At 41.2% G+C, this 11029-nt stretch overlaps 1 protein-coding gene across 1 annotated transcript; it reads right to left on the minus strand.

The window, feature by feature from the left end:
• Nucleotides 1-884: 884 nt before the first annotated feature.
• LOC117396861 (notch-regulated ankyrin repeat-containing protein A) lies at nt 885-4638 on the minus strand. Its single transcript, XM_033995111.3, has one exon. The coding sequence runs from the start codon at nt 4059-4061 to the stop codon at nt 3723-3725; it is 339 nt and encodes a 112-aa protein (XP_033851002.1). The 5' UTR covers nt 4062-4638; the 3' UTR covers nt 885-3722.
• Between the last annotated feature and the right edge of the window lie 6391 nt (nt 4639-11029).

Below are 11029 nucleotides of genomic sequence, written 5' to 3' on the forward strand. Positions count from 1 at the left end.
TCTGCTATTTTAAAGACCATAAACTACACATTGCAATATATATATGTCTCGCTGAGCAGTCTTTTTGGGTGGCAGTAGCCGCACAGCAAGTGGTTCCTACACAATACAGCAATTGATATCTATGTTCTGCAGGAAAAGCACGCAATACGAAATGTGCAGAGCGCCCCTTTATCGTTCCAGCAGTTTCACTGCAGCTGCACAAACCGTGCGGCGTGATTGACGTTACTGTATACAACACGTCAAAAGAGCGTTGTACTTATGAACTGCTATTACGAACAAACAAACAGTGTGGTTTTGTGTAACGTCACAGCTAAGCAGGAAAGGGAAGCCCTTTAATAGGATTCGTCGTTTGTTTGCTTTCTTTGTTTAACCCCTTCTGTCACTGCGTGTATAATTGGACCACGCTGTTTCCTATATGCCTTGCTATTTTATAATTTTATAAAGCTCATTATTTTAAAATGATATTTAAAAACCGTAAACCCCATGCAAAACGGATTTAGAAACCTGGCAGCCGTCCAGCTGCACGAGTCTAACAGTCAGGAACTGCACAACATTGAGATCCAGTTTGAATCAGCAACCTGCCGCTCATAGGAGCAGAAATCCCCTGCTCTCGGCTCTGCAACCCATTCTTCAATACCTGCTCGTTATTTTCTTTGGTGTTGTTGTCTTTATAATATATGTATTCTCACACATAATCCACGCATCCGTACAGTTTGACGGTAAAACATGGTGACGAGTCATGCACAAAAGAGCCCCCTACCCTCCCGTCTCTCCATTTTGGCATGGGAGGTCAGAGCAGAACTGTGCTCCAAGTTTATTAAAATAAAATAAGTGTTCTCATTTGAAAGCAAAAGCAATATTAATAACGCACAGAAACAAATACATTTTTGTTTAACCACGAGTAAAGGTTTAATGATTTCGGCACTGCCTTGTACACAAACGTACACAATCACAGCATACATGTTTTTTTTTGTTTTTTTTCACATTGATCACAGCGTTACAACATTACATAATAATATATCTATGGGACGTCAATTTGCAAACGGCCTTTCTTTCATTTCGCTCCCAAACCAAGCCGTGTTCGCATGGTCCTGTCGATCTTCGTGCTGAATGTAAAAGCAAAAGACATTGACACAACTTGGTCCAACTTTCTTTTTTAAAAAAAAATAAAACACCAATATAGCACTTTATTTTTCATTTATTTAATCTAGTAATTATTTATTTTACTGACACGTCATAAATGTTATGACATGCTCCAGTAAATCTCCCACCAGACATCCGGGCATCGTGCAACTTGGCGTCACAACAATGGTCTCACCCTCCCTGCCCGCCGTACAACAATATGGCGACACACTTCACAAAAAGTGTTTGCCGTTATTTTTCCACACCCGATCACAGAGATACAAAGTCTTTGCAAACATTACGTTTTGCAAAAGTAACCCATTTCATAAGTAAAACCTGGAGCTCTTTTTTTTTTTCTTTGTTTTTTATACAATAGTATTTCGTTGTGGTTTTTTTTTTCTATTCAGAAAAAATCAATTAAAAAAAAAAGTTGGTATAAACCAACAGTTTATAAAAATCAGTTATCAGTGCAATGTAAATAAAATTGATTTCTCAAGTTTAAAACAAGCTATGCATATATATTTTCTTACGTTTTTAACCCAAACCATTTTTCTTCGCTTTCATTCACACATATGCTTGTAGATTCATCCACAGTTCACTGACTCTCGACTAAAAATAGCTTTTAAAAAAAAAAAAATGACGGGAGGGGAGGCACATATACAGCTCATAACAAATAAAACAAAACAAACGACAGCACATGCGCCACAGAAAGAGCATTCCCTCTCACACACACACACACACACACACACACACGCACGCAGAGACACACCTAGTGTGAAAGTGGGCACCTCGATATCTTTCTGCAATACAGTCCGATTCGAATCGTCCTTCGGTTAGCCTTTCAACTTTAACAATACACAATAATCATAATTATAAAAAGCAGCATTGCAAAAAAAAAAACTGTTTCTAGGTGATGTGACTTCAAAATGCAGCCAGTTCTGTTATGTTGTTGTTATCCGAGGTTTCTATTTTTCTTGCTGGAGTCGTGCGTGGCATTAAGAAGCGGAGGGAGAAAAAATATCCCAAAAGTCTCTCTTCCCCCCTCCCTCCCCGAGTCCTGTTCAGTAGTAAAATCCGTTGGCCTCAGCGCCTGAAAGTTTCCAAAACATCCACCAGGGGGCGCGAAAGGATCCACTTTTTATTGTGCAACAGTAACGCCCTGACTTTTTCTTTTAAATCTAAAATCAGTCATGCTTTTAACTTTTTACAAGTCCCCAAAACTATATTAAAATATAATACCTCTTAAAAAAGAGATTGATGCTCAACAGTTTATGTTTGGTCGTGTTAAAAAAAAAAAAAATCCCAAAGTAAGGTTTTAGCAAAAGATCGTGTGACAAAAAATACATGTGTTGGGGGGTATGTGAAAAATTCTTCATTATAATATATTCTAGAATTGAAATTATAAACCGTAGTCGTTATTTAAATCAGTGATACATTAGCAGGCTGTTCTGTGTTTGTTTACATCTGAAACATGAAGAGGTATCCTTCTGGGAGTGAAATGGCAAGAAAATCGAAATAGTTGAGATATTGCAACGCTGATGACGCGAGGATCTAGTGAACATTTTTCCGAGTCAAACCCCTGCAGATCTCTTGCTAAAACCACGAATACTGTGTACAGTCGAGGTAGATGGCAAAGAAAACCAAAATACAGTAGAAAAAAAAAAGATGAGAGTTATTTTTAGGAATTAACTTTAAAACAAACATAGTTACAATGTCGTTCACGTGTGTGTTGTGGGCCTCCCACGTTCCACGGCAAACTGAAAAGGAAGCAGCTTCGTTCATCAAAACTTAAAATCACTTAATTTACTTTTTGTGTTTCTTTTAAACCTGTATAGATTAAAAAAACACTAATACAAGACTAAAAAATATGGACAGCGAGTATTTCTGAAGCGAAACTTGCAAATAAACGCTATCCATTCTGGAGTAAGCCAGAAAAACGGGTACATTATTCACATAGCATCTGCTCAACAATACTCCTTAGCTATAATTTAAACTGTAATCTATATAGGTTTAAAAAAAAAAAAAAAACACCGCACACACACACAAAAACACATTACAGCATGCAGCCTGGATATAAATGGAAATGAGCCCACTTAACAAATGAATTCATGTTTCATTTAAACAAATAAACATATCCGCATGTTTCATCTTTTAAAAACTTTCAAACAAAACAAAAAAAAGGCCTAAAAGGTGTGCGGGGCAGCGCGCCAGACCAAGGTTAATAAACAAGCGTTTCATGAACAGCAAGCAGACAGTAATAACAGGTTGTTACACAGACAGCGCACTGGGAAGCTTTTGAGAAGTGTTTGAACTGTTCAGTACCGACGCAGTGTTTGAACTGCGTTCATTTTCAATACTTCGGGGCAACTAAATACAATTTTTTTTTTTTACTACTTTTGTATTCTCCTAGATTAATTATACAGTAATAAATATCAACATGAATTTGCGCGCATCTGCGTAATCAACCTTTATTCTGCTTATAGCAGGCGATCGACTTTCTTTGTCTTCGCACGCAATCTGAAACGCTAGTTCTGAACGTTTGGTTTACCGGCGTTCACCTGCCCGCAATTCTTTGCGTAGGTGGCGGTTTTGCGCGCCGATCACCGTGCGGCGGAGGAATACCTCGCCTTGGTGATGAGGTATAAGACAATGTCCTGGTGTCCCCCGAAAGCAGCGATGTGTAGGGCGCTCCAGCCGTCCCTGTTAGCTAGCCGGGTGTCCGCTCCGAATTTCACCAACAGCTTCACCAATTCCAGATTCCCGTCAATTACTGACTGGTGCAGCGCCGTCTGCCCCTCGGGGCCGAAAGAATTGACGTTAAACTCGCAGTTCGTCATGTTCTGGAGGAGGGAATGTAGTTCCTTGGTGTTGCCTTGCTTCACCGCCTCCTGGAACACCTTCTGCGGCGCATTGCAGGGCGATATCTCGGTGTGACTCATGGCTGAGGAGCTGTGGTAGGCGGTCGCCGGAGCAGAAGTTAAGGGCTCCGCTGTGGTGTCGAAATAACCTGGGCACGTTATGTTATCCAGGATTGTAGGAGTAGCAAAAAATTGACTTTTTTTTTGCGGATTTAGTTCAGGAATCAAGTTTGAAAGGAAAAAAAAAACTCCTCCAAAATAATTGGAATACAATGCGCGCACAGCGTTTGATTAATGGCTGGAAATCCCAATGTACGAGATTCTACAGGGTCTTGTCGGTGTTATTTATTCGTATTGTTCCAACTACGTGTCTTGATTTCTCCCCAGAGTGAGCCAATGGCTTTTGTTTTTTCCTGAAAGCAGCAGTGTTGTCGCTCTCCTTGATTGAAACAATTGCACACTTTACGCGCTTTGTGGAATCGGTGCGTCTTGGAAAACACAATCCCTCGATTCGGGTTCAGCTGCACGCCACCACCGGGATGGGAAGGGTTTAGTTATATTACCTCTTCTTCTCTTTTCTTGAAAGTCGTTTCTCCCACCCCTTCACGGAGCCTCTTTTATGGCTTCAGTTTTGCAACTCGTTTTCAATTTGAATTCTCTGTGGAAATAAAAAAAAGCCAAGTTAGTACAGCGTTTTCTTTAAATAGATCATAAAAAGCAAGCCAGGCTCGTTTTCTATGTATACATGACGATTGCATGACTCCCCGCTGTATGCATTATTGCACAGTTCTATCACTCAGTATATTAAACGTCCCAAGGCGTTGCACTGCGGTCCTTCCTTCACTTGCCTGTGTTGTAATGTAAACCCGGGATCCTTCTTGCTTCGCATTAATCCGATGGCGCGCACCTACACTTGCTTTCCCGTCCCAGCTTGTTTCTGCGGCAGGTCTGTGCCGAGGGGTCCCTTTTACAAGCCTCTTATTTGCATAACAATGGGGCGCTCGAAACGAACCTCAGAGAGAAGGGGGCGGGACCGGGGGCACGGATTGGCGGTTATCCCACGTGTGTGGGCGTGATCAGAACCTGGAAATGTTGAAAAGGGGAGGGGCGCTGTCCTTGGAGCGCACTAAATGGGGCGTGGTTATCTTTATTTTTTTCACCTTGTTTTTACATATCGGGGATTTGCTGAATCGCTGGTGAACCTGGACGCACAGAGTGAAAATCAAAGGACTTTATTATTATTATTATTATTATTATTATTATTATTATTATTATTATTATTGGTTTGATATACATGCAGAAAGATCAGTCAGAAACAGATTTGTTAACACCGCCACCAACAGCTTCTGTCCCTTTGGAATGTTATAAATAATACGTTTATAATATGGTTTATAATTTCAATAATACGTTTAAATATATATATATTATATACGGCAAACATTTATATTGGAAATGCCGGAGAATAAGACCCGCATGAGTTTTAAGCTTGATTATTGAATCGCTTAGCATTACCGAAGCTCACAAACAGGGGGCGCCAGTAGCCGGGTCTCGATAAAGCGGACGGCACTGTCTGTACCCCCAGTTATCGTGTGTGGAATGAGGGGCACCCTCCCATATGAGTTCTACTACACCCAAATTGTATCCAAGCACAAACTTTATTGCGAGATCAGAATCTGTTTGTTTTTTTGTTTTGTTTTGTTTGAATAGCGACCCATAGGGTTAAATATTCCGAATCTGTAATCTGCGCTGGGAATCTGAACGGATCAGCGGTCGTTAATCACAGAAACCTGGAAACGATACAGAGTGGAGGAGGCAGTCACCCTAACCTGCACAGTATCAGCAATCCGCATCATGACCAGAAAACTGAGGCCTGTTTGCTCATAAAAAAAACAAAAAAATGCACCAGTGACGTTTTTATTTATATCATCATCATCATATTATTTTTATTATTATTATTACATTATTTTACTATATTTAAAAGCATTGCATGTGCCGCGGATGGTTTAAGCTTTGTTATTGAAAGCGACAGTATGTCATACGGTTTTGTATAAAGCAGTGATTTGAGCAAACCTGTAGAACTCCATGAATATATTCGATACTCGTATAGCATCTTAAAATCGATGCCCAACCCAATGAAAACAATATCATATTACAATTGTAAAGTGGAAGGGGGGGGGGGGGGCGTAAGGGATGCAAAGTCATTAACCCCCCCACAATGGAACCGCAGCACGCGAAGAGGAGCAAGGAGGCCTGCGGATAAGAGAACCACCGAAAACAACTCATTTTAAACATGAAGATAGCACCGCACAAACTTGCGTGAAGTATAGGCGTGGCATAGACAGCGACACAAGCGTTACAATGCCTATGTACTGTAGCAGTGTTTTTTTATTTGCAACTCGACAATGGGTTGTCTTGTAGAGTTAAAGACGGTCGGTTACACTGTCGTATTCCTCAGTGATTTTCCAGTATGCGCATGATATATTATACAGCAATGAACCGTTAGCGTGAGGTGAAATAATTGGACTGGCATTCGTATCACACTGAGTTGTTTAACACGTTTGCTGCGTTTCCTGGTCCCGGGCCTCTGTCAGAAATGGCACAATACAAATTCACATTTTCTGGCCTCGAGGGCTTATAACATTTACATATCGACTTTTCAGGAAAAGGACGAGTACAAAAAACACAATAGGAGTTCAATAGGAGTGCGTTCCTCCGAGTGGAAGCTGTCCCTCTCCCTGAATAGTCCTGCACACAGAGCCGCGCAGTGCTCTGTGACTGGACGTGTCACCTCGCTCGCGCATCATTCCAGTGGAATTTGCAGCTTTATGAATACACTAAATCATATTTACATGCAGCAACGTTGCACTGAGATAATATATATATATTTTTTTCAAAATGTATAATCTTAATAAATACGGCACAGTAAACTGCAGTCGGGTGATGTAGATGTCGCTCTTAACTCAGTCTGGAGTCTGCCTAATGTGCATCTATAATGGCACCCACTATCACTCAGCTTTCCCACAAAATTTGGAGTCGCTCCCTTATTTCTGACCACAGGGCTTTAGCAGTGTATAGTCTTTGGAGTGAAGAATGCGCGGTTTTAATTACACGTGTAAAACAAATAATTCTTCAATAGCCAAACTAAACAAAGAAGATTTGCCAAATCAATATAGTTTGTTTGCATTCATGTTGCGTCACGCTTTATTGTTCATCTCAAGGCGCGCACTGACAGTGTAGCAGGGAAACACACTCCCTTAAGATAAACAACAGCTTCATTACCGGCCTCTTTATTGAACACTGGAGGACACCCGCCAGATGTACTGCTTTGGTAAACGGAACTAAAATACAAACAAGCAAAAATGAATTGCGGCGCACAATATCAGCACTCGCTGCGGCTGCGCGGTTAATAAACACATTTTAAATGTATATCCGACACAGTATATCCGACACAGTAAGAAAAAAAACATGCACACCAACGTATATCGTTGGTATGGTAACTTTCATAACGTTTTTTGTTTTATATTACATATATACGTACCCTTTTTTTCAAATGTTTTTGTTTTTCTTAACGCATGAATTAATTATCTGTATTTAAACAGTTTAATAGAGGAATTAAAAAAAAAATGTGAAATATTATTTTTGTTTTTAGAAAGCGGTGTCCCGTTTGTCTGGCGCCAATGCAAATTCTAAATATTCGCATTTTTGTAAAACTTAATTTTGTTTTGTGCAGCATTCCGCGCCCAAAAAATAAATCAAACGTTTAGTATTTTAAAGAAAAAATAAATAAATAATAATAATATAAATACAATGAAGTAAGTTGTAGCAGCCTATATAGTGTGCTTGTGGCGTAATGTTACTGTAATAAAACCAGCTACCTTATATTTATGTTGGGCTGTCTCTATTCACCGAAACACAACAGTCCCGAGAAAGTGGCTCCAGCGCTGACCAGGCGGGGTTATTAGCGGGAGGGGCGTGGTTATGTGTAGAGTGGGCGTGTTCTGACTGTCGGGGAGGCGGGGCCAAGTCATTAACACGTGGGTTAAGAGCGTGGGAAAGAGGCGAGCTTTTATTCCCAGCGCCGAGAGAGAGAGAGAGAGAGAGAGAGAGAGAGAGAGAGAGAGAGAGAGAGAGAGAGAGAGAGAGAGAGAGAAATCAGATAACTGGTATATAGACGGGGACGCAAAACTGTGTTGCAAAAAAGAAGGGGTATTTGAAGTTTGAAAAAAGAGAGGGAAAACTTTAACGGATTTAGAGGGGGGGGGGGGTTCAGGTGAATTATTTTTTATTGTATTTCATACGCACACACAACTTTAAAATAAAATGCAAAGTTACGAGGAGCAATAAACAGGGAAGAGCTTCGGCACGACGATCAGATGTAATAATATATATAAAACTTAAAAAAGACCCATTGCTTTCAACGAAAGTGAAATGCGTGTGAGATTTGTGGTGTTGTTGTTAAAGGGCAATACAATTCCAACAGGAACCAGGCCAGCCACATTGCAGCCCCAAGCCCTCCCCGCTGCCGACGCGTTGAGCGCTAACACAGCAGCCCAAAAGAGCCGCTATAATAAAACAAAACAAAACACGTGCTTATCAACTTAGATCGCTGTTCAGCAAGCGCAACAACACCCCTACACACACACACACACACACGATCGTTTAACAATACACCGATTTAATAAAAGGCGTTTTGTGTTTGAAAAAAAAAAGAATCTTAAATACCAGTTAGCACCAGTATAAAATCTACTGGCAGCAGTCTTTCTGAGGTTTCCTATTACCAGTACAAATTCTGCTGCCAGTGAGAAACCCCTAACACTGCTGCCAGTAGTGCAACACCATCAGGGATGAACAAAGAGAGATACTTATACTGTATTTACTTAGAGAAAGTGAAACGCGTGGTTATATTAAAACAAATTGTTTTGTGCAGCTACTGACAGCAGCGGAATCGGCTGCCTTAAGTCCTATTGGTACAGTTACATCTGCTAATAATTTTGCAGAAGTGAAACTACACCATGACGTAGATTAAGAGCAGTTTTTTTTTCAAAATAATAATGGTAAAAAACCACACGTTTCTATTAAGAGTTTGCAATGGCCCGTCTGCACTATCCTCTCACGATCCGCGCACGGGGTAGGGTCACTGTTTCTTCCAGCGACTGTGGCAGGTCGCATTAATCAATGCGATCGTGTGCGGACAATGACAACGTGTTACTTCAACATATTGTATTGTTCAAGAAAGAAAAAAAAAACACAACTCAACAGCGTTTGTCTCACAGAGTCTCAAACTACAGACAAATAAAACAGTAACGTCTATGCAATCAGACTGCGCAGACCCCAACAAAATTAACTAGAAAACACAAAACATAGTGAATCTCACCAAACTACCCCCCCCCCCCCCCCCGTTCCCTGCGCAGTCTGTTCCACTCTCCGGTTAGGGTAGCTCTTTCCAGCTGCGCTCCCCAGATGCTAATTAATCAATTTAATTTCAGCGCATACAGATTAGTCTGCAATCAATTAAGGGCGAATGACAGATTCCGACAGCATGCAGGCATGTACCGCGCAGGGCCAAGCGTCAGTGATGTTGCGCTCAATTAATTATCAAGTAATTATATTCTTTCTTTCGGTTACGCGCTGTTATAAAGCAACCCTTGGATGCTGATGCAGGGGCACTGATGTGCAGAACAGAGCACAGCTTCAGTGGCGCTTTATTTTTCCAAGAGCAAAAAAAAAAAAAAACCCTAAGCTTTTGATTTGAGATGTTATCGTTTCTACGTTTGGAATTTTCAATTCATTTTTTTTTTTTCAGTTCGATGAGATCTTGCTGTTAAGTGCTGATATCGCACACTGGTAGCTCTGTCAATTCAATAGGACGCAGGGAACGTGAAGCTCATGGGTATACTGTATTGGTCCCTCTAGCTGGCCCTTCCACTCCTGGTCTTTGTTCCAACCCTGTTCTAAATGGCTTACTTGACCCTGAAGTGGTTAATGATCTCATCTGAGCTGTTAAACCTGGAATGGAATCACCCTGCAGGACCGTGACTAGCCACCTTTGCGTCTACAGCCAGGACAGGAAGGGAGATGGGGGAATCCAGGGATGGATGTCCAACACTGAGTCTAAATGCAAAACAAGCAAGTTGTGTAATTACAAGAACACACGCTCACACACGCACACAGACTGCAGGTTCACATGCATGGAGCTAGGTGTTTGTTACATTCCTTAGTGTCGCTGCATGTGGGTGGCAACGATGACAGATCTTTCATATGTCAATGCAATCTAACCCGTTTATGTAACAGCCGCTCACAGGGTCTTTATGTGCAGGTGACCGAACACTGGCACTGTGCGGACCGTCTCACTATAAGGTTCCTCCACAAAGGTGATTTGTAATCGTCACTACAGGCAGGTAGTCCTTCTGTGCAGGAGCAAGAGAACAAGTCACGGGAGAGGGGGGAGACTGCAGATGCTTTGTTTCAGCAGGGAAGGGGTCAAGTCCAATAGTTCTGGAAACAGGTGAGCACAATTGAGCTCCTGTAACCGTTCAGAGTCCTGCCCACATAACCCGGAGCAACTCTCCGATAGGGATTTATAATCAGCACAATAGGAACGATGACAAAATATATATTCAGGCAAGCCGCACCCCTACAGGGTCAAACATGTGTCAAGAAGAGTTTTACATTGCAAGATGATAGCGTCTTAACAAACTGGCGTGACCACACAAATCCTACCTTGTTTCAACAGAATCCTCATAACACTCATTTAGAAATTGCACTGTTGTGTGCGTTTAGGTTTTGTATTTTTTTTTTTTTTTGACATTTATTTCGTCATACGACGTGTACAGCGATACAGGATGACAGATCCTATTGACAAAACGTAAAAGAAACGTGGCAAGATATTCATAATGCATAATGCGTGTCTTAAATGTCAAGTGAAAATCATTTGGCTAGCCTGATACACTCCGACAGCCTTACACTTGTGAATACAGCGAGAAAGACCTGCTTTTGTTAAGACAGACAGGTATTTTATTTTGGTCACTCTACTCAAGAGTCCAAGAGAC

The sequence above is a fragment of the Acipenser ruthenus genome, chromosome 15 (assembly GCF_902713425.1).
Source record: "Acipenser ruthenus chromosome 15, fAciRut3.2 maternal haplotype, whole genome shotgun sequence".
In the NCBI taxonomy this organism is placed as follows: domain Eukaryota; kingdom Metazoa; phylum Chordata; class Actinopteri; order Acipenseriformes; family Acipenseridae; genus Acipenser; species Acipenser ruthenus.

What these genes read in the sequence shown, in the direction of transcription:
- LOC117396861 (XM_033995111.3), bottom strand. Translation starts at nt 4,061, where the DNA reads ATGAGTCACACCGAGATATCGCCCTGCAATGCGCCGCAGAAGGTGTTC.